At 45.1% G+C, this 23,350-nt stretch overlaps 1 protein-coding gene across 1 annotated transcript in view; it reads right to left on the bottom strand.

Annotated features, from left to right (window-relative positions):
• Positions 1-23,350, bottom strand: part of EXOC4 (exocyst complex component 4) — a 572,497-nt gene that overhangs the window by 74,236 nt on the left and 474,911 nt on the right. Inside the window, exons 12-14 of the mRNA XM_061638085.1 lie at positions 20,494-20,630; positions 11,147-11,302; positions 9,741-9,919 (exon numbers count right to left, since the gene is read on the bottom strand). Of these exons, the coding sequence (XP_061494069.1) occupies positions 9,741-9,919; positions 11,147-11,302; positions 20,494-20,630 (472 nt within the window). The remainder of the gene's footprint in view (positions 1-9,740; positions 9,920-11,146; positions 11,303-20,493; positions 20,631-23,350) is intronic.

Below are 23,350 nucleotides of genomic sequence, written 5' to 3' on the forward strand. Positions count from 1 at the left end.
CGAAGAGCGAGGCCCTACTGTACCTGGAAGAAGGCAGGCCAACAAGTGATACAAGCCATGAGGCAGTCCTTTTGTCCACAGAAGGTGCTCAGGATCAGTGGCAGAGCACACGCGTGGCATATGCGCACCCCCATGTTAAAGGCTCCTTTTTTATTTATCTGGAATGTTTATGCTCTACCTACTAACCATGTTCTTGAGGCAGCTTATGATATATTTAAAATACAATAAAATAGACAAGAGATGCCAGGGAGGGGCAAAACACTATATAGGTTTGTAACCCCCCCTCCCCCAATGTCCTCAGGTGTTTGGAGAGGGGCCATAGCTTAGTGGCAGAGCATCTGCCTTGCATGCAGAAGGTCCCACATTGAAACCCCAGCATTTTGAGGTGGGGCTGGGAGAGACTCCTGCCTGACACCCTGAAGACGCTGCTGCCAGTCAGTGCTGACAATACTGAGCTAGATGGGCTGTTGGTCTGAGTTAGTATGACTCCAGCCTGGAAACAGCTGCTGAAGTAGCCAATTGTTAGTTCTTCTCAGGGTGGGGACTATAAGGAGGAATGAAAGACTGGCCTTTTAAAAATCTTTGATTCATCTCAGTGAACCAAAGTCTGGAAGCTTGCAATAGCAAGGAATCCTGGGGAACAGCCCTTCTGTGAACTCTGAATAGCTATGTATCTCGAAACCCTGACGGTATAGACTTCCTGACTCCTACGAAAATTTGGGGAATGTTGCCCAGTGAGAAGCAAGCACTCCTTTCAAATGAAGAAATAGTATGCATTGTGTTTATGATAATCTTAACCTATAGAAGGAGCCAGGATAGCAATCATCTAAAACATCAGGAATTTACAGTGGGGAGATTGCAGTCATTCTCTGGGAATTTATCTGGAAATGGTTTCTGGAAAAGAACAGATTCTGGGACTGGTAATCCTAAATCCTTTTATTGTCTTTACCCGTCATGTCTGCATCTCTCCGGTCACGTTTATATTGGGGTTAGATTAGTTAGAAAAAGTATAAAGCACGAGGGGGTTGAAGGGGTCGGCAGTTCCTCTTCCTGGAGGGCTGCATGGCTGCCTTACTTACCAATGCATCCAGCATCACTGGGACAAACACTGAGCTTCAGAGCTAAGGTCTTGGGTGAGATCTTTCAAATCTACTGCAGGTTACACAAGGGTGAAGCCTTGGCTCATTGGGCTAGACACAAAAGTCTCTCTTAGCCTTAGACTCACAGCAACTCTCCAGGAAAGGTATACACAACTTCTGAGCTCCTTTCTTTTCTATCTCCTTCTGTGTGGGTGAACTGAAATTGTTTTTATATTGTTTTAAATTTTAAAATTGTGTTTTAATTTGTTTTTAAAATATGTGTTTTAAATTGTATATTTGTTTTAATGTTCCTGATTGCTGTAAACCGCCCAGAGAGCTTCGGCTATGGGGCGGTATACAAGTGCAATAAATAAATAAACAAACAAACAAACTGAACTTGGAAGTGTGCATAGGGTTTATACTTGAGTCTATCTAGCACTATACAACAAATGAATGAGCAACACTTAGAATGCTGCTCGCTATTAACTGCAACTGTAAACTGCAACATTTTCCCTTGTTTCCTCTATTAATAAAACCACTGTTTTAAGTTCTGTGTGCGTTATGGGGTTAAGGGTAGAGTTACGCACTCTTTAGGATGACATGTGGGTTTTTGTTGTTGTTGTTATGTGCCTTCAAGATGATAACAACTTATGGCGACCCTATGAATCAGTGACCTCCAAAAGCATCTGTCATGAACCACCCTGTTCACATCTTGTAAGTTCAGGTCTGTGGCTTCCTTGATGGAATACAACTCCGGACTCTCTTTTGCATCTGTGCGCATCAGCCTCTGGGCTTCCTTTTGGCTTTGACCCAGCTGCATCATTAGTCACAGCGCTGCTCGTACTTGTCCTTCGTTCTTCCCCAGTAGCTCGGTGAGTGCCTTCTGACCTAGGGGTCTCATCTTCCAGCACTATCTCGTGTTGCATTTTGGATACTCCGGGCACTTGAACTTCTAGTGAGCCAAGCTCACGAGCAGGTTCAAAAGGTCCATTCATAACAAGGCTTCTTCACAAGGGCTTCCGCAGCCACGGTCTGTTGCAGTTTCCGGCTCTGGTCAGGCAAAGGTGTTTATGAGCCTCCCCTGCCCCCGCCTCTGTCCAGTTCTCGGTGGTTTGGAGGGAGAAGGGGTGGGAATGACCTGATAACCTGGAGAGCTTCTGCCAGCCAGAATTAGAGGGGTCCATTGCTTTGACTCAGTGTAAGAAAGTGCTTTTGGGAGGAAGCCTACACAGCAGATAGAACAAGTATTACATTCCTAGTCAGAGGCAATGACTCTCACCAGCGCACATGGAAGTCAATGGTGTCACACCTGGAATCCCTTTCCCATAAGCCAGAGTGGCACAGACCGGATGTCGGTTTGAAAGAGAGTGGCTCCGGGCTCTAGCATTGCTTCTCATACTGGTAACCATGGTTTGCTGCGAACAAAGCAAACCCCCAACACTGGCAAAGACTAGCACTGGCAGCAGTTTCTAGGCTGGAGTCATTTCTTGGTCCCAGAGATACAGCGTGGCTATTCCATCTGTACATCCAAGGGCTCATCTTGGAGCGATGGCGACAGTTCCATCAGTTTAAACACAGAACTTCATATTCTGAACTCCCCCGAGCCCCAGTTCTCAACATACAGTAACATATTGCTATGTGTTAATGGGAATCAATTTTAGACTAGAAGCCTGTAACCGAAGAACAGGCCAGTTAGCTCATCAATATCCCAGCTTTTTGGTCCTTGTTGCCTGTGAGAGTAAAATCTCTCGGTAATTACTTCTCAGACTTCATTGTTCGTTTTAAATTGTTTTATTGTTTGTTTTAAACATTGAACTGATATTTGGAATTTTTATCTATGCCACCTTGGAATCCACATTTGGATGAAGGTGCTCTTTGGAGCATTACAAAATAAATAAAGCCGTGTCTGGCAGGTTTCCCCTGTCAGGGTCTAGACACTACCACCCAGAGACCCCCTGCCTTTGCTACCCTCCCCTCTTGACCACCCTTCCTAGCACTTCCAATGTCCCACTTCACTCTCCACAGCACACAGAGAATCCCTCTTGACCGTAGGTTTCTCCGGAGTCCCTCCAGACTCTTTTTGCCACAGTTCCCTGTCTCCTCATGCCACCAACCTGTCCTTCAAGCTCTTCGTTCTCACAGTACTACAGTCCACCACTGGTGATGGGGTGGAAACCCCCCTTCCAACACTGTCATCACTGCTACTTACCTGAACAATGTCTGGGCTGTGCAGTTGCACCTGCAGGAAGGCTGGATTGGCAGTGGTGCTCCTGTTGGGTGCAACCATGTGGCCCTAATGTCACCCCCACCCCCTCCAGGTAGGCAGTGGCTATGCCAGTGTCGGGAGGGTGGTTCTGCCCCCCTCACCGCTGCTGCAGCCCAACTGCCTGTTCTCCCCTATTCCGTCAGCCTCCTAGTCTCTTAGCTACCTGTCCTTTAGCTTTGCAATACCTTGGGACCTCTTCTCAAGTCCTTAGTCTGCTTCTGTGAGAGGTTTTATTACCAGGGAGGGGGGTGGGAAATGACAGCTTTCCATTTCCTCACAAAAGTTGCCCTGAAAATTACTTTGGGTGGTACTCAAGGGTAGCCCTACGTAGAGTAGCCCATTGAAATTCATAGACATGAATAACTTAGGTTTGTTAATTTCAGTGGGTCTACTCTGAGTAAGACTTAGTTGAATATAACCCAAAGAACTATGAGCTACTGAACACTTGGAGACCTCATACCCACTCAACCAATCAGCAGCAGAGGCATCACTGCCCGAAATTCAACATGGTTCAGCTCTTTTGACATCGTTTTTGTTTCCAAATATCACTATCAGCCCCAAATTCTCAGGAGGTGGAGGACCCACCATTGAAATTATGAATAAATAAAAATTTGCTTGACCACTCTGGTGAATTCAGCTCCGTGATTTAACTTTAGCATCTCTACAGTTATTGTTAAGAGTAAAGTTTGTATCCATTGAAGGGGGAGAATTGAAACAGGGGGAAGGGGAAAAAACCAAGGAAAGACAAAAATGACTGTGTCATATCTGACTGGTTTGGAAAATACAAAAATCCAATTCTGAAGAAGTGCAGATAAGGAGAGAGCTCTGGAAGTGCCATCAGCTTAGCAAACACTAAATAATGAACGAGGGAGAGACTGCAGGGTGTGATAAATCACTCCATTAGCTGGGCTGGTTTTAAATGAGTGATAATTGTGGCAGACACACAGCAAAAAAGGTTATTGAATTTTTATCTGTAGGAAGGGGCGGCCTTTGACAGACTAACCATAAAAAGTCACCCAGCCCACTTCGTATATTGTACAAATACTGTTAACAACAACAACAAAAAGTCTTAACCCCAAATCCTGACTGAGCCTTACACCGAGTATCAGACCACGGTCTATCTTGCTCAGTACTGTCCATCCTGACTAGAAGAGGCTCTCTAGAGTTTTCAGGCAGGAGACATTTCCAACCCTACCTAGAGATGCCAGGGATTGATCCTGGGCCAGTCAGCACACAAGGAAGATGCTCTACCACTGAACTATGGATCTTCTCTATTATCCCCCTGTGCAGCGGAAGACAGCAGGCAAGGCAGCATCTCCATTCTTGATGGACGTTTGCGTCCATTTGAGGCAACAGAAAAGTCTGCTGCATACCCCTAGGGCCCCAGTGCCTACTTGCGCTGGAATGGGTGGGATCTCCTTGAAAAAATACTCTAAGATGGGGACAGGGAAATACATTTATTGTATAGTTGTTTAATGATACAATCGTTATGTACTGAATAACAGTTGCTGGAAAACACAGGAGGGGAGAGTGTTCTTGCACTCAGGTCCTGCTTGTGGGCTTCCCAAGGGCATCTGGCTGACCGCCGTGAGAACAGGATTCTGGACAAGAATTGGCGTGATCCTGCAGGCTCTTCTTTTGTTACTTAATAAAACTCTATTTATTTATTCATTTATTTGATTTATATCCCGCCCTTCCTCCCATCAGGAGCCCAGGGCAGCAAACAAAAGCACTAAAAACACTTTTAAAAACATCATAAAAACAGACTTCAAAATATATTAAAACAAAACATCTTTAAAAACATTTTTTTTAAAAAGCTTTAAAAACATCTTTTAAAAAACATATGAAAAATATTAAAAAGCTATTCCAGCAAAGACACAGACTGAGATAAGGTCTCTACTTAAAAGACTTATTGAAAGAGGAAGGTCTTCAGTAGGCACTGAAAAGATAACAGAGATGGCGCCTGTCTAATATTTAAGAGCAGAGAATTCCAAAGGGTTGGTGCCACCACACTAAAGGCCCGCTTTTTATGTTGTGAAGAATGGACCTCCTGATAAGATGGTATCTGCAGGAGGCCCTCACCTGTAGTGCACAGTGGTTGACTGGGTATATAAGGGATAAGACGGTCTTTCAGGTATCCTGGTCCCAAGCTGTATAGGGCTTTGTACACCAAAACTAGAACCTTGAACTTGGCCTGGTAGCTAATAGGTAGCCAATGCAATTATTTCAGCAGTGGGATGACATGTTGGGATACCCTGCCCCAGTGAGCAGCCTCGCCACCACGTTTTGCACCAGCTGCAGCTTCTGGACCAACCTCAAAGGAAGCCCCACACAGAACACATTACAGTAATCCAGCCTGGAGATTACCAGTGCGTGGACAACAGTGGTCAGGCTATCCCAGTCCAGAAACAGCCACAAATGTCTTCCCAGCTAAAGCTGGTAAAAGGCACTCCTAGCCACAGAGGTCACCTGGGCCTCCAGTGACAAAGATGGATCCAGGAGCACCCCCATACTATGGACCTGCTCTTTCAGAGGGAGTATGACCCCATTCAAAGCAGGCAACTGACCAATTATCCGAACTCAGCACCCTCACCCTTGGGACTCCCTAAGGAGCTCCCCAAGAGGAGACCCCTTCGGTGGCGACCCTGCCAGCAGGAGACCCACCACCTAAGGGCAGCCGGTCTTTTAAGCCCCCTGACTATTGCGCTGCAGCCAGCTCAGAAGGGACAGGAAGGGGGGAGGCATGAGTTTCAGGCGCCTCCGCAGCCAGAAGCAGCAGAGTTGGGGATTGTTGTGTCTGAGCAGGATCGTGCAGGAGGGGGGCAGCCTGCTCTCCAGCCAGTTCCCACGAGTAACGCCCTTTCTGAGGAGCCGAGCGCACCACCCCCAGTCGATGCAGAGGACTTGTGGGGGGAAGCTTCAGAGTCAGTGCCAGCTCCTCCTTTACCAAGCAGTTCCCAGGAGGATTCCATTGTGGCCCCGCCCCCTGACCTCGAGCCCGTTGCTCGGGAGCAGGTGTCTTCAGATGAGCCGTTGGATGCACGTCCCCTGTCTCCTCGTTCCCGTCGCCGCGAGAAACGGACAGGGCAAAGACAGGAATTACGAAGGAGTCAGAGATTACGTTCGAAAACATTTCCTATATAAGCCTGCCGCTCCCAGTGGGGGGTCGTTGAGTCAACTTCCTTCACACGCTGCAGAGCATGTCTAGAGTATAGTTAGGGACTCTAGTGAGTTAGCGTAGGGTTTCCTATGAAGCACAATGCCTTTGATGTATCCATTACTCTAATAAAACGAGATTTACTTGCACACACACTCCAGCCTCATTCTTTCGGCTCTGGACGGGACACTGACCCAGCCAGGGGCTGATGCAAGAGTCTGCAAGATTGACTGCAGCCTCTCTCTGGAGTCAGGTTCAGGCAAGGGGACCCAGTCCTCGGAGCACTTACCAGGGACTTCAGCTGTCTCAAGAGACAGCAACCCAGAGGAGTGAGCAGGCAAGCACCCAGATGCTCAGGTACTCACTCCCAGGGCAGGTCTTCTCCCGGTATTGCAGCTGTTTAATAGAAAAACAAAAATCACCTATTATCTGAGCTAAGATTTCTGATGGATTTACCAAACAACTCATTTCTTACATTTTAAGCCATGAGAGGGTGCCAGATTCCTTTCCTACGTTCCTTTTTGGGGTATAACTGCTGCCTGTCCTTTTCAATGACTTGCACATCTACCTGCCAAACCCTTCACCTACAACAGCCTCATAAGGACATCAGAGGAGGCCTACTGGATCAGTCCACATAGTCCAGCATCCTGTTCCCACTGTGGCCAACCAGACGCCCCAACGGCACTCTCCCCAATTGTGCTCCTCAGCAAATGGTATTCAGAAGCACACTGCTTGACCACAAGAGCATTCTCTCCTCCTGCAGTTTCTGGCAACTTCAGAAACATGCCGCCTCTGACCCTGGAGGCAGAGCATAGCCGTCATGGCTAGTAGCCACTAACAGCTTTATCCTCCATGAATTTGTCTCATGCTCTTTTAAAACCATCCAAGTTGGTGGTCATCTCTGCCTCTTGTGGGAGCAAATTCCATCGTTTCACTATGTGTTGTGTGAAGAAGTGCTCCTTTTGCCTGTCTTGAACCTTCCAACATCCAGCTTCACTGGAAGTCCACGGGTTGTAGTGTTATGAGAAAGGCCTATCCACTTTCTCCATGTTGCTGTGTGTGTGTGCTTAATCTAGTTTAAAGCAACACCACAGCAAGCAGCGTAACAGCGGATGTTGAAATGCGAGTGTGCCAGCGTGTGCGTGCGTTTGCCTAAGGAAGAAGGCTTTTACCCTGCATCAGCATCACTGAGACTTGAGACTTAGTAAAATAAGAAAAGCTACTTTATTTATGGAAATGCATAGTAGATAGAAAGGCAAACCTAGTTCTAACTAACTAAGTTGGAGGCGTAACGCCCAGGTGTGGGAGTTAGCCCCATGGCTTGGAGAGAGCAGAGACAAAGGGATGTCTCCTCTCTTCCGGACAGTCGGAGAAGGAAGGAGTGGAAAGGGCAGAAGGAGGAGGGGCAGGTAAGCTTCCCTAAAGACGTAACAGTTTAGCGACAGAAGGAAGTCAGTCAGAGCATCACAGGTAAAGGTAAACAAGCCTATCCATCTGAAGGACCCTAGCTCTATCTCCCTTCTGGAACATAGACAAAAGAACAAAACAGGAGTTGCTCTTGCCCCACTTCCAACACTCCACACCAAGCATAATTTTATACAGCTAAATGATGACCCCCTCTTTAGTTCCCTTTTTTTTAAATCTAAAAAGCCCCAAGATGTCTTCAACAAGACCCCTCTTATTTTCAAGCTATCCTCACCTGTATTTGTACATGCTCTACCCTTTTCACGTTACCCTTTAGCAATCCTCCATCCTCTCCCACCATCCTTGTCTTGTTAATCTGATGTAGCCCACATGTCAGGAACTGAACCCTTTTTAATCTCCATCCAATAGTGGTTTTGGAGAAATGTTGAATGTGCTGTCCTGCTTTCCAAAATGGCCAACTGGATGGGCCCAGGAAGTTTGGAAGCAAGCCATGAAGGCAGTACCCCTAACCCCTGTCAACCAGTATTCAAGAATACTGCCTCTGAAGATGACTAATAAGCATTGAGAGACATGCCCTCCATAAATATTTATCTAATCTAATTTATCTAATGTTTTATAGTTGCACCTGAGATAAATCGTTACTAAGATGTTATGGGGCTCTGTATTTTACAGGAGTTGTGGAATTTATTGCTGGGATGACAGTGTGTATAATTTGACATTGCTGCTAAGTATGTATTCATTGTGTACTATTATGTACATGTGGGGTGGTAGTTAGAGCCACTCAGGGATTTCCTGGCATTTTCCTGTTCCGGTATCTATTCTTTTTCCTTCACACCTGTTGAGGTCGGGGACTAACAGGTGGACCCTGACACTTGGTTGGAGTGGTCAAGGGGGTGGAGGTTAATCTCTGCTTGTTCAGCCGGTCTGGACAGAAAGGGATGGCCCCTCCCCTCAGGATGAGGTAATCTGAAGTGGACTCTGCCTGCTGTACCAGAGGGAGGTGCCATCCCGAGGCCAATTACTGGCATCCAAGAACCTCCAGGGAATTGCTATTTATTCATGAGTCTCCACTGGTATAATCTTTATTCTGAAATCTGTATTTACTGCCTGTTTACATTCTTTTTCAAGTGCACTGCAGAGCAGATTAAGGCAGATAATCAAGTCAGTGTCTTCTCCCCCCTCCCCACTGCTTACAATCAACACCTCATTTCCCTCTGCTGCTTTCTGTCGGTCTATTACAATCAACACTTCACTGACATCTGTGAAAGGGAATACATATTTGAAGAGCTCACATAGAAAGCAGATTGATAAAAGTATCACTCACACTATTGATGATTTCAAAGCAAATTACAAAAAAAACAATAGGAAAAGAAGAAGAATGAGTTGGAAACCAGGCGCGGAGAGTTGCTACTTCAAAATTCTCTCCGCAGAGATAGAGAATCTCAGCAATAATAATTCAATGGCAAAGAGCCCATTGCTATGATATGGCAATATAGAAATACTTTTAATAAATTTATTATGTTCTATGTTGCAAACTGCCCTGTAATCTTCTGATGAAAGGCAATATATAAATTTTAAAAATAAATGAATAATTAATCCTATTTTAAAGCAGTATCAGCTATCAATACTTCTTGTGGCAGTGAATTCCACAAGTTAAATGTTGCATTATGTGAAGTATGGTCTTTTCTCTGTCCTGAATTGACTATCAATCCGTTTCACTGTGTGATTTCACTGAGTTCTAGCAACAGTGGGTATTATTTGACCCAGTAGGGTTGTGGTTATATAGTAATATAATTGTCTAGAGATCACTTACTTTGTGCCATTGGAAGGTTGGAGAAAACTGCCTTCATACGGCTAGAGAGCCATTCCAAGCTTTCATGCATATTGGCCAAGGCCTTCAGGTCACTGACATCACGGAGAATCTCTTGTGGGGGAATCAGTTTATCGCCTAGGTTCCCAATGAGCACTTCAGACTCTTTGCCAAAGGCAGTCCTAGAACAACAACAAAAATAGCACAAGGCCCATACAGATAACACAGAACCCAGCAACACAGTCAGCAAAAGGACAGCCTTAGTCAGATTTGTTTGGAGGGCTTTTTCTGGACTTGGATTTCACATGTGGCCTGATCTGAGCCCGTGTTAATCCTACATCAGTCTGTCAGGTGGTTCTGATTAGGTTCATCTGCATGCATTCTTTACTGTAGCCTGGGCTCCTTCTGGGAGGCAGGGCGGGATATATATTAATTAAATAAATAAATAATAGGTTAGCCACACTTCAGTCCCATTGAAATCCACAGGACTAAGATTTGCCATGATTAACTTGCCCCACTGATTTCAGCAGGACTAAAGCATGACTAAGTTGGGATCCAACCCATTTTTATTGAAGTTTATTTTATTTTACATGATTTTATCCCACTTTTCAGCTAGAAGCAGCTTACAACCAAAAATTAAAAATCAAGTAACACTAGTTCAAAACTGTTAATAAATGGCACAACTCCATTACAAAATTTACACCTCTAACAAGAACATGTATGTATTGTAAAGATGTAGATGGTCCTTTGTTTTTGTTATATCACTTCAAGTTGTATTCTTTTATAAGAAAAAAACTTATGCTAATAAAATGAAATGAAATAAAATATTTATTATTTTTTATTTATTATTGGATTTATATCCCACCCTTCCTCCCAGCAGGAACCGAAAATAAAATAAATGGCACAAACAAAAAAGCAAACCATGCTTCCTTCTAAGCATGTGAAGGAGTTTCGCCACTGTGCCAGGGCTGACTCCAGACAACATGGTAAGGGATAAGAATTCCTTAACATAATTTTCCTAATGGATTCTGGTAAGTTGTAATAACAAGCCTCTCATTTATCACCAGGGATTTCTAAAGCAACTTAGTAGCTCATGAACAGGCTTTTTCAGCTGTCCCAGGGGGAAGGGCTGGGCAGTCGGACAGAGAAGGCTAGTAAAATTGATCATAAGGTCAGGCGGTCAAACACTGAGTCATCCACTAAAGTAATACACACCATTAATGCCCCAAGGGAACCTCCCACAGTTGAACTCTATTTCCTGGTAACAAGCAACCCTGAAGCAATACATCCTATACATTCAAAGGAATCTGAGGGCTGTACATGTGTACACTGACAGAAAAGATAATCCACTCAAGGAAAGGCTACCCTCTCTTGTCACTACATCTACTATAATTTTAGGAAGAACTTACCTTACAAAGTCCTCCTCTTCCTCCCTCTTTGGCCTCAGCTGCTTGGGCTGGGCCATATTGATCCAGTTTGGAAGAGACTTCAAGAGTCTGGTGATATCATCGTCTTTTGCCCAAGATGCACTGATGACCAGCTTTTCATCGGATTGAACAATGTTCCTAAATAAAATTAGCAAAGGTGCTGTGAGGAAGAAGCAAGCTGTATTTCCTAAGCATTGGCTGTCTGGTTATTCGATATTCCAGCTTATATATATAAGAATCATCTCCCAAATGTGATGGGTGTCCAGACTGTGGGACGCAAGCAGTGTGTTCCTACACCATGCAGTAGAGATAGTTATAATCAACTTTGATCTCTGTGTAACCAAGAATAAGTGGTGTTAGTGAAGAATTCTTTGCAACTCAAGAGTTTGTAAAGGCTTTTAAATCAACAAGTTGGTTCAGTAGGAGGTAACTGTAACCCATTCTGTAGCTGTAAAGTTTCGTCTGCCAAAAGCTAAATGACACAGTTTGATTTTCAAATGCCGCAGGATCCCAGAGCCTAAATCTCCATTTCAACCTTCACTACTCTCTGGAACAATGTGCTTTCCCATTTCCTAAACTATCAACCCCTGAGCTGCATCAAAAATCAACGCAAAATTGAAAAGGAGATAAGAGTAAAAGCTGTCTTGAACAACAAATAACCCTCCAGCTCAGACTATAGAAAACCCAACGGTTCTGCCTAGTATTCTGTTAAAACTATCCAAAAAACATAGCTATTTTTGAAGGAAGAGAAGAATTTGGTCATTTACCCCATTTCTTTCTCATGGAGGGCTTATTTACTAGACTACGTTAACCAGTATGCTTTGACCACTCAAGTCTGAAATGACAACAGCAATGAAGCTGGGACTTCTCTGGGGTGGTTATGTCACAGTCTAACAGATACAACTGTTTTCTTCTCAATTTTACATCTCAGAACTATAGCCTTAGATTCATTTTATCCTATGTACCTCCCAGACATAAGCCCCTGTAACACTCTCTTAATGGTTTCAAATATTATCTAATAATTCAAGGAGAGAGATAATCCAAAGAAGTAACAAGAAAGAGACCCCTGGATGGAAGACAACAAATTAGCTACTGTCAATACGTTCGTGCTATTATTTGTTTATACAGGACTCCATCGCAATTAGAAGCTTTTGTTACTGCTTGGCTGTGTCACCTGGACCAGGTTGTGATCCACTGTAGCAAACCTTGGTTTGGATTGTGTTGACTGACGGGGGCGGGCGAGTGGATGTCCTGGTGCATGATAGAGGGTTGCTCTTTTGATCCTCTCTAGGATTTTAGTTTGGGCGATATAATATATGGCAGGTAAATATGTCTCTGAAGGAGAGCCTCAACTCAGCAGTCTTCTAATGCAGAAGCAGCCAATGTGGTGTCCTCCAAGTGTATTGCACTACAGATCTCCCATCCCTGCTTTAGATGGAGAGATCAGAGATTGAACCTGGGATCTTTTGGATACAAACCATACTACTGAGCTGCAGTCTCCTCCCTGTAACTCAATGCTCAGGCATATGGCATGTGTTTGGGGCACCAGACCAGAACCAACCCCTGCTTTATCTCTCGCTGAGTAAGAATTCTGTCATATTCAGACAAGTTATATGTGAAAGTGAAGGATCCATGCCACTGATTACTAGTGCTGTTGTCAGCAAATACCTGGGTCTCAATTAGCCCCAACGGCCTCCAGACATTTCCCTAGTCAAAGCCCCAAGCGCCTCTACTATTTTGTTTCCAGGGGCTATTAGCAGCCATTCACATTTTGGAAGCTGTGCAGGTTCTGGATCTGCTCTGCCATCTCAAGCAGATGTCTGATGCACTCAGCGCACTCAGCTGCGAAGGGGGTTGGGCCTTTCTCTGCCATGCCCTGTCACCTGTTTATACTTTACACCCCTTTCCCAGCCCCCTCCAGGGAGCCAGATACAAGACAGCAACGCAGATGGCTCTGTCTGTGGGCCAATGAGCCAAGAACTAATTATTAGATTGTCAGGCTGGCGGCAATGATTAACCCTATTAGTGGAACAGGAGAGAAAAAAATGCATAGCTAGTTGCTTTGAGAGGGCGGTGGTGGGAGGATATCAGTTTTAAGATTACAGTTCTGCTCTCCAATGAGTGCCACCTCTCCAAGACGATTAGTGTCTCTGTCTCTCCCACACCACTCCTTTAATGGCTCTTGCCATTTCTCTGCCGCTTCTGACAGCTGCTAGAATCCCAGGGCTAGCCTCCACATTTCCTAGTTAATATTCTGCACATCCATGTCCGTGCATCACCATAAGGAAGCACGGCAGTTAGGACAGGTGTAGAGGAAGCCATCAGAGGCAACAATTGTGTGAGGCAGATGACACTTCCCTTAGTAGGTGGTTAGTGGTTGGGGCCACAATGAAATTGCTAGATATTAACCTGTGCTGTTATCACATATACGATTGTGTGGATCCAGGGTGGCGTCAATGCATCTTTGCGGGAGGGAGTGGTCCCAGCCACCCTGAAAGAGGCGGTGATCTGAGTGCTCCCGAAGAAGCCCACCCTGGACCCAATGGTTTGTGACAACTACTGCCCAGTCGAAAATACCCCTTTTTAGGGAAGGTGATCGAGAGGGTTGTGGCACAGCAATTGCAAGTATTCTTGGAGGAAGCAGATTATCTTGACCCATTCCAGTCTGGGTTCAGGCCTGGCTGTGGGACTGAATCGGCCATGGTTGCCCTGATGGATGACCTTTATCGGACCCTGTTATTCTTACTTGGTCTCTCAGCGGCTTTTGATACCAATGACCATGGTATTCTTCTGGGCCGATTTGGTGAGATGGGTATCAGAGGCACTGCTCTACAGTAGTTCAGAACCTACCTCTAGAGTTGTTTTATTTATTATTTGAATTTATATCCCACCCTTCCCCCCAGAAGGAGCCAGCAGGGCCATTTTCAGAAGATAGCAGTGGGCAATTGTCTTTTGCCCCCCTGGCAGTTGTGCTATGGGGTGCCGCAGGATACCATCTTGTCCCACATGATGTTTAACATCTATATGAAGCCCTTGGGAGTGGTCATCAGGAGATTTGCGATGAGGTGTCAGCAGTATGCTGACAATACCCAGCTCTATTTCTCCATAATATCTGACTTGGGGGAGGTTGTGCAAACCCTGGACCGCTGTATGGACTCGGTGATGGGCTGGATGAGGGCCAATAAACTGAGTCTGAATCCTAGCAAGATGGAGGCGCTGTGGGTTGGTGGCTCCCGAGTTCATAATTAGTCAATTGCCTGCTTTGGATGGGGTTGTATTCCCTCTAAAACAGCAGGTTCATGGTCTGGGGGTGCTCCTAGATCCATCCTTGTCACTAGAGGACCAGATGACCTCAGTGGCTAGGAATGCTTTTTACCAGCTTCGGCTGATAAGACAGCTGTGGCCATTTCTGGACCGGGATAGCCTGACCACTGTTGGATTACTGTAATGTGCTCTATGTGGGGCTGCCCTTGAGGTTGGTCTGGAAGCTGCAGCTGGTGCAAAATGCAGCAGCGAGACTGCTCATTGGGGCAGGGTATCGCCAACATGTTACCCTGCTGCTGATAAAATTGCATTGGCTGCCCATTAGCTACCAGGCTAAGTTGAAGGTTCTAGCTTTGGTGTACAAAGCCCTATACAGCTTGGGACCAGCACACCAGAAATACCGTCTTCCCCCTTATATACGCAGTCGATCACTGCACTCTGCAGGTGAGGGCCTCCTGCAGAAACCATCTCACCAGGAGGTCCATTCTGCACAACATAGGAAGTGGACCTTTAGTGTGGCGGCACCTACCCTGTGGAATCCCCTCCTCTTAAATATCATACAGGTGCCATTTCTGTTATCTTTTCGACACGTACTGAAGACCTTCCTCTTTCCATAAGCCTTTTAAGTAGAGACCTTATCCCAGTCTGTACCTGTGCTGGAACTGCTTTTTAAGATGTTGTTAAAGCTTTTTTTTTAAAAAAAGATGTTTTTAAAGATTTTTGTTTTAATGTATTTTAAAGTCTGTTTTTAATTTGCTTCCGAGTGCTTTTAGTGTTTTGTTTGCCGCCCTGGACTCCTTTTTGGAGAAAGGGTGGGATATAAATTTAATAAATAAATAAATAAATAATATTGATTGGATGTTCCTTAGAAGCATGTATTCCTTCGATTACATTCCTCTCTCTGGTAAAGGACATAAAGTCCAGCTCCTTGTTCCGAGCCAAGATTCGCTCCACCTGCAAACTGTAGCCACTTCCCGTTGTTTCCAGTCTCAGTTTGCTGTTCCCTTGAACAGGAATATCAGCGTCATCTACACCAGCTTAAATGTGATGTAATGACCCATGCTACCTTCGACACATTCATTTTTTCTGATGAAGAGGAAAGTCCAAGACATTTGGATAGGAGAGAGCCTGCGAGTTACCTCCTCATTATGGTATTTTACTCTGCTCTGCGTGTGAGAGAGGGAGAGGGAGAGAATACCACATGGGGAGGAGCTAAGCGTAGCAGCCTTTATGCCCTGATTGATAAGGCATGTGATGATCAGGGGAAAAGGGACACGCCATTGAACCTGCTCATGTGTTGCAATACTGGAGTGTGCCTCTTCCTAGTGGAGCCACATGGGGACACTCAACAAGGAAGCGGCTCTTGTGTGGCAAGGCATGTGCCTAAAAAGACTGCACTGCAGGAGATATGAGAGCAGGGGCAGCCAACAACATGCCCTCCAGATGCTGCTGGACTCCCATCAGCCCCAGGCAGCATGGCCAATGGTCAGGGGTGATGGGAGTTGTAGTCCAGCAATACCTGGAGGGCCACAGGTTTCCCATCCCTGACCTAAAGGATTCCAGGTAGCAGGGCTAAGAAGGATTCCTGGCCAAGGTCTTGCGATAGCCACTCCCAGACAGAGCACACAGCACTGGGCAAGATGGACCAATGGCACAGCTTGGAAAAGTTACTTTTTTGAACTACAACTCCCATCAGCCCCAGCCAGCACAGCCACTGGATTGGGCTGATGGGAGTTGTAGTTCAAAAAAAGTAACTTTTCCAAGCTCTGACCAATGACTCTGTATAAGGCAGCTGTAAATGACATGATGAGGTGTTATAAATCAGGAGTGGAGCATATGCTTTGTAGTCCAAAAGTCCCAGGTTCAAATCGTTGGCATCTCCCGTTTCAGGACTGTGGATAGCTAACTGGGCCGGGAAACTCTGAAGAACTGCTGGCCAGATTAATTAATAGTCTGAATCAGTAGCAGGCAGCCACTTCATACATTCCCTTCTCTCGCACTCACAAAATTAAGAGAACTTCTTTTGCCTCTATTATGCTCTTTCTAGTCACATAAACGGTTTAATGACTTCTATTTGTATCTAGCATCTGCTAGCTGCACGATCAACTAGCATATGCTCTGGGCTCTTTCGTGTCCTCCTCCTGTAATCAGGGACTGGTCACTGAAATGACAACTGACCTAATTATATGGCAGCAGGTGCCATTCCCTGGAAAGGATAGCAGGGAAGGAGGGATTTTGAGAGAGGCCAACAACCTAGAGAAATCATTCTCTGTAGCACGGAGAGGTTTTTCCCTGCATGCCATTTGCACAGCACCCCTTGTTTGTCCTCCCCTCTGTGCAGTGATTTAATGTAATCTGGATTTTAGGGCTCACAGCTGCCAGACAAGGTGGGACTCACAAATGGAAAGAGGAAGATCTGATGAGCAAGCAGTGGGACATCTCCCCTGCTATTTTCCATCTGCAACGGGAAGAGAGCTAGCAAAACTTGGATTTCTGGGGGATCTTCTATCCTTTCACTAAGTTTGGCATCTCAAGTTGCCCTTGTTATCTTAAAAGTAGGGCAGCCAAGCACATACAGATAATTCAGCAGCTGATTAACTGTGTTTTAATTGATTAGCTACATTTGAATGCAACCATATAGCTCAGTAAAAGTGGCTTCCCTGAAGTGACCACATAGGAACATGGGAAGCTTCCCTATATACTGTCAGACCATTAGTCCACCTAGCCCAGTACTGCCTACACTGACTGGCAGAGGCTTTGCAGGGTTCTCTCCCAGGTAGGGCTTAATATGGGACCTTCTACATGGAAAGCATGTGCTCTACCACTGACCTACAGCCTGTTAGCTTACCTGAATGAAGACAACCATTTTGCTTTGTAACTTAATATTTTTTAAAAAGCCCAAGTAACTTGCTGCATTTGTTTAATAAAGGTAATGAAAATTATGTAGATGGATTCGTTTTCTCTACACAATAAGTGGTAGTTTGTTGGTTTTCTAAGGCTGCATACCCACCATACATTTAAAGCAAATGGATTCCAACCCCAAGACTCCTGGGAACTGTAGTTTACCCCTCGCAGATTTCCAGCACCCATAAAAAACCAGTTTCCCAAGATTCTTTGGGGGAAGCGGTGTGTTTTAAATGCATGGCATGCATGCAGCCTAAATGCACTGTATTAATGAACAGAGCTGGTGATTTCTGAGGTCTGCACCGCACAGGGCACTGTCCAGGTCCAGCAGGCAAGGCTATTGGGCCAGCTCATTAACACATGCAAAATCCAGAGATGTGCCCAGATGGCTCACAGTACAGATTGCTTTGAACACCCTTTTACAAAGCACTGATATGGCTGCAGTACACAGAGTTTGTTTTGTCTCCCCAAATTCCTTTGCTCATGCAGACCTTCCTTACTAAGCTCAAAGGAGACAAGAGTTCCCAGATTAAATGGCTTGCTCTTACAGTTGTGTAACAAAAGCTTTGCGTGGTGAAAAGTACTGGATTTAAGCTTTGAAGCCCTCTTTAAAATGTATTTTATCACATTTGTACCCTGCCCTTCCTTCAATAGATTCAAGAAGGTGTGCACGGGGATTATTCTATTTTATCTTCACAACAATCCTGCAATGTAGAATAGGCTGAGAGATAGTCACATGCTCAAAGCTACCCAGTGACCTTCATGACAGAATAATAAAAGAAGAGCATTTCTGGATCGGATCAAGGATCCCCCGAGCCAGCATCCTGTTCCTCAAAGAGGTTAGCAGAATGCTTTTGGGAAGCTCACAAGCAGGGCATGAAAGCAGCAGCCTTATCCTGCAGTTTGCTCCTCCCCCTGGCAACTGGCATTTCGGGGTACAAGTGTATCCCTGGTGTGTGTGTGTACCTGAGCCTATGGCTGAGGGGGTTGAAAAACAAAGATTAGCATCAAAGACAGGAGTCCTTGCTCTAACTCCATGTGCAAAATGTTATGTATTTCTTTATAGGTTTTGAATATTTAAGAAGTGCAGTCTCTACATGCTCATGAAGAGAACATGAGGCTTCTCCATGCAATTAAGTGCTTGATTTGACCTGGTAGGAGATCTCAAGGGACAACATAAGGAATTCCCTGCTGATCTGCAATATTGACACTGAACTATATTTCAGGGCTGCTGTAACCAATTCTCTCTTTTCTCTCAGATTCAGCCTAATTTCCAATGTGCAATAGGGGTAAAACATCTCCAGACAACACTGCAGGGTTTCTGTAAACCACTCAAAGTTTGTCATGTGGTAGTCAGTGTAAGTTACCCTGCAGGGCTGCCATACCATAAGCCACTCCCTTCCAGCAAGTCACTTCCAACCTGCAATTTGAGGACAATGAACTGCATCTGCTTTAGAATTTGCATTAACCAGGGTTGTTTTTCTACAAATGTTTCACACTAAACAAGACTGACTTAGAAAGAGCAGGAACTCTTCTCTTTGCTCCAAATTCCAGCTGCATTAAATTATTTACTTTCTCCACTGAAGCCTGTGAACAGCACTCCCTTTCACTTCCAGGGCTATTTAAAAGCAGATTCTCAAGTGACCTATGAGCTGGTTCTTTCCACCCTTTATATATGTCTATGGGCTCATCTACACAGCGGTTTAGTGTGTGTTTGGTGCTACTTGCATCCCCTTTTAATTCGCATGGTTCATATGATGTTACTGGCAAACAGAAGCTATTACGCAGTCTTCCCCCTGTAAATCTGTACTAACCCAATCCTCTGATAATCCGAAAAGAGAAGGAAAAAACATCTTCATTCCATATCACCAGTACTTGCAGATGCTTTGCTCTGATGCTTTTAAATGGGTGTGTCAATCGTTCCCCTCTCCACGGCCACTCCCTCCTCCTTCCTTCCTTCATTTCATTTCCTGTGAGGTGAAGGGAAACTTCCCCTGCTCTCTCCCATTCTGCAAGCCTTTTTTATGTTGCTGCAAACGGTGCCTTCCTTTTGTTCCCCCTCCCCCCAACTTGTGTGCAAAAATATAACACCGCTCAAACAAAGGTTTGTATTTCAGCTGTATTGTACCAGTGAAAATAGAAATAACTGCACTTCTGGGTTGTTGTTTTCTTAAATGAAACTTACTGGTAGAACAAACTGAGCATGCTTGGTTGCCAGGTAACCAGAGGGAGTGGAAATGTTAAATTAGAGGGCATGGTCTTTAGGAAACTGCGTGATTGATGCTTCCCCTCAAGTGTGACTAGAAAACACCATGTTTGCAGCCAGCATTGAGCCCTTACTGTGGACAGTGCAAACAGAAAACAGAGGAAAAACATAGTCTTTAGCACGAAGTTATGCTTCCATGTGGATAAGCCCTATGTGCCTCTGTCCTCCTGTTTTAGCCATTCCATTCTGTTCCCCCATCCCACCCAGCTGTGAAGATATTGCGGAGCTGTTTGGGGGTTTCCTCCCCCTTAGGGTTTTTCCTTGTATTTTTTAATGCTTGTACTTTGGGCTTTACTCTGAATGTGTTGACACCTACTATTTGTTTGTGGATGGCTACATAACTACTTTAAAGACTCAAACTGGGCTCAGTATATAGATGATGACTGCCTCTGAACATGGAAGTCCAACTGAGCCTTTGACAGCCTTTATCCTCCATGAATTTGTCTAATCCTCGCTCATGACCATCAGAATAGCTTGTGGAAGTGAATTCCAGAACTTAATTGTGCACTGAATGAAGAAGTATTTTCATTTGCCTGTCCTGTGTCTATTCCCAATTAGTTTCATTGGATGACCCTCACGTTCTAGGATTATAGGAGTGGGAGAAAAAACATCTCCATGACCAAATTTGTCCACACCATTCATAATTTTATTTAGTCATGTTGGTTCAGTGTCAATCATTTGTTCTGTATTTTATGATTTTATAGAATTATGATCTAATTATTTTATTGTACACTGCCATGATTTTTTAATGAGTTGGTGATTTAGAAATACACATAAATAAAAAAGTATAAAAATGCCTTTCCTTATTTGTTCCCCCCCATACAAGAAAGTCCCAAATGCTTTAGCCATACATACACACCTGAAGGGTGCCACCTTGACCTCAAACAAGTCTTACCTGTAGGCCACAATGCAGGTGTCCTTGTACTCTTGGAGTTTGATGCATACCATGTTGAGAAACTGGTCAGAGTAAGCACTTAGGTCATGCATCAGATTCATGAGGTCCTGGACGGTTTTCTCCACAACCACTGTGCTCTGTCACACACACACACAAGGGGGGAAAAAAGACTAATCATTATGAGCCTCAGCCAAGAACAGCATTTTTCAAGCCTAAGCACATTTGAAATAAGCAAACGAAGAATACCATCGTTAGTTTTAATTAAATGCAACAATTTGAATACAACCGCCTAAGAGTTTTGTCCTCAACCTTAGAGACTTTGTACTTCTTCACCCAGCACATAGTTAAGCTGCGGAATTCACCCCCACAGGAGGCAGTGATGGTTACGAGCTTGGAGGGCTTTAAAAGAGGATAGGACAAATTCATGGAGGAAGAGAAGGCTATCAGTGGCTACTAGCCACGAGGGCTGGCTACTGCTTCCACTGTTGGAGGCAGTAGGCCTCCGAACACCAGTTGCTGGAAGTCACAAGTGGGGAGAGGGTTGCTATGCTCAGGTCCTGCTTGCAGGCTTCCCACTGGGGCATCTGGCTGGTCATTGCGCGAAAGGGATGCTGGACTAGATAGATGTTTGGCCTGATCCAGCAGCCAGGCTCTTCCTGTTCTTCTTAAAAGGCTCACTTATCCATCTCTATCTCTCTGAGATTTCAGAGCAGAGAGCCCCTCTTATGCTGAGATGGAAAAAGTAGGGTGTTTCGCATGGCACAGTCCAAAACATTCGCCATACCTCTAACTCCCCACTGGATGGACAGTGAAGAAACACAAGGAACTATTGTGGTTGAGTTTATGGCTGGGTCATAGCAGTAACAATGCAGACACCCTGGAGAGAAACTGCCTTGTTGGTAGAAAGAGGTGGGAATGGCCGGTTTCCAAAGGAGCCCAGCAGTGCATCCAGAGGGGATGAAGAGGGAGGGTAGAAACACACTCACTGTTCTGCCAGTTCTGCTCTCCTCTGAAAATGGAGGCACATGATGCCAGTCGCCTCCTTTTTTACTGTAAAACCTGGTGGGAGCAGCTTGAGTGCATTCCCCCCCCCAATTCAGCTTCAAAGAGGTTTTGCAACTGATCGGCAGATCAACCAGTTCCCCCCAGGTGCCGGAGATGGAGATTACTCAGACTCTCAGCACTGGGAATGGCCATCAGCTAAACGTAAAAAATGTCAATGTACTGCCTTCAAGTCAATTCCGACTTATGGCGACCCTATGAATGGGTTTTCATGAGGCTGAGAGGCAGTGACTGGCCCAAGGTCACCCAGTGAGCTTCATGGCTATGTGGGGATTCAAACCCTGGTCTCCCAGGTCATAGTCCAACACCTTAACCACCACACCACACCGGCTCATGGTCACCCGCTACCTGGAAGAAAATGCCTGAAGAGGAACCTCCCATTCTGGCACAGCTTTTCATACCTTCCTTGGCTAATCAGAATATAAGAACAACATTACTGGACCAGATCAAGGGTTGACCTGCCATTCTATTCCCCACAGAGGCTAGCTGGATGCTCCTGGGAAGCTCATAAGCAAGACACAAAGGCAAAAAACACTCCTTTGTTGTCCCCCCCCCAAATAAATGAAATCCAAGGCCAGGCTGTCCCTGAGCATTTAGCTATCATGGCTAGTGGTCACTGAGAGATGTGACTCTTCTCCCACCCACAATGAATTAATCTAGTCCTCTTCTAAAGCTGTCTAGGAATACAGGAAGCTGCCTTATAATGAGTCAGACCATTCGTCCATCCAGCTTAGTATTGTCTACACTGACTGGCAGTGGTTTCAGCAGGGAAAATTCCCAGTCTGACCTGGAGATTTTGGGGAATGAACCTGGAACCTTCTGCATGCAAAGTAGATGCTCTACCACCAACCTACAGCCCTTCCCATATCTAAACCTGTAGCCATCACTACACCTTTGGGTGGTGAATTCCATAAATTAGTTATGTGCTGTCCTGAATCCTCTAGCCATCGATTTCAGTGGAAGACCACGAGGTCTACTACAACGAGAGAAGAAAAACGTCTTTGCCCACTTATCCCATGCCATGCATTATTTTATAAAGCTCCATCATGCTCCCTGCTTTTGCCAGTTTTTTCTAATCTAAAAACAATCAAGCCAGCAACAAATAAACAAACACACACACATCGCCCTTTCCTCATAGACAAAGTGTTCCAGCCCCCAATCATTTTGCTTTATTTTGCATCTGTTCCAGCTCAACAATCTCCCTTTTTTATTTGGTTCATGAGAACCTCCACATCCCTTTCTCACTTTCTGCCTGCCCCACTGAATAGCCTGTGGCTCAAGCCACCCCCTGGTCACCAATAATTCCATTCACGGGCCTCTCCTGCGCACAAGCAACTGTGCGTGCAAGTTATCCCAAGGGGAGCTGGCTTGATTTTGCAGCATTTTGCATGCAACCTCCTTAGCTGCAACACTTCTATTTCATACAAGGCACTCTCATGGGTGTAGCCAAAATCCCAAAGGTAAAATTAACTTCCAGAGAGGTAACTGTGTTAGTCTCTTGCAGCAAAAGCAGCAGTCTTGTGGCACCTTAAAACAACAACAACGAACCAATTTAATATGGTGTAAGGTAATATTTGGCCTCATAGGCTAGCAGGATTATTTCTTGAGCTGTGCACTTAAAAACAAGAGGTTGAAGCCTTGCTTGGGTTTACGTATACTGAATTATAAAGTACCCCATGAAGTTGATTCCACTGACTGCCTCCCTTGCAAGAGATGGGCACTTTTTTTGTCTGAAGTTGCAAAACCTCATCAGAGTCAAAGTTAGAGCCTCTCCACTACCCTCCCCCAAGCCTGG

This window comes from Rhineura floridana, chromosome 8 (genome assembly GCF_030035675.1).
Source record: "Rhineura floridana isolate rRhiFlo1 chromosome 8, rRhiFlo1.hap2, whole genome shotgun sequence".
Lineage (NCBI taxonomy): Eukaryota > Metazoa > Chordata > Lepidosauria > Squamata > Rhineuridae > Rhineura > Rhineura floridana.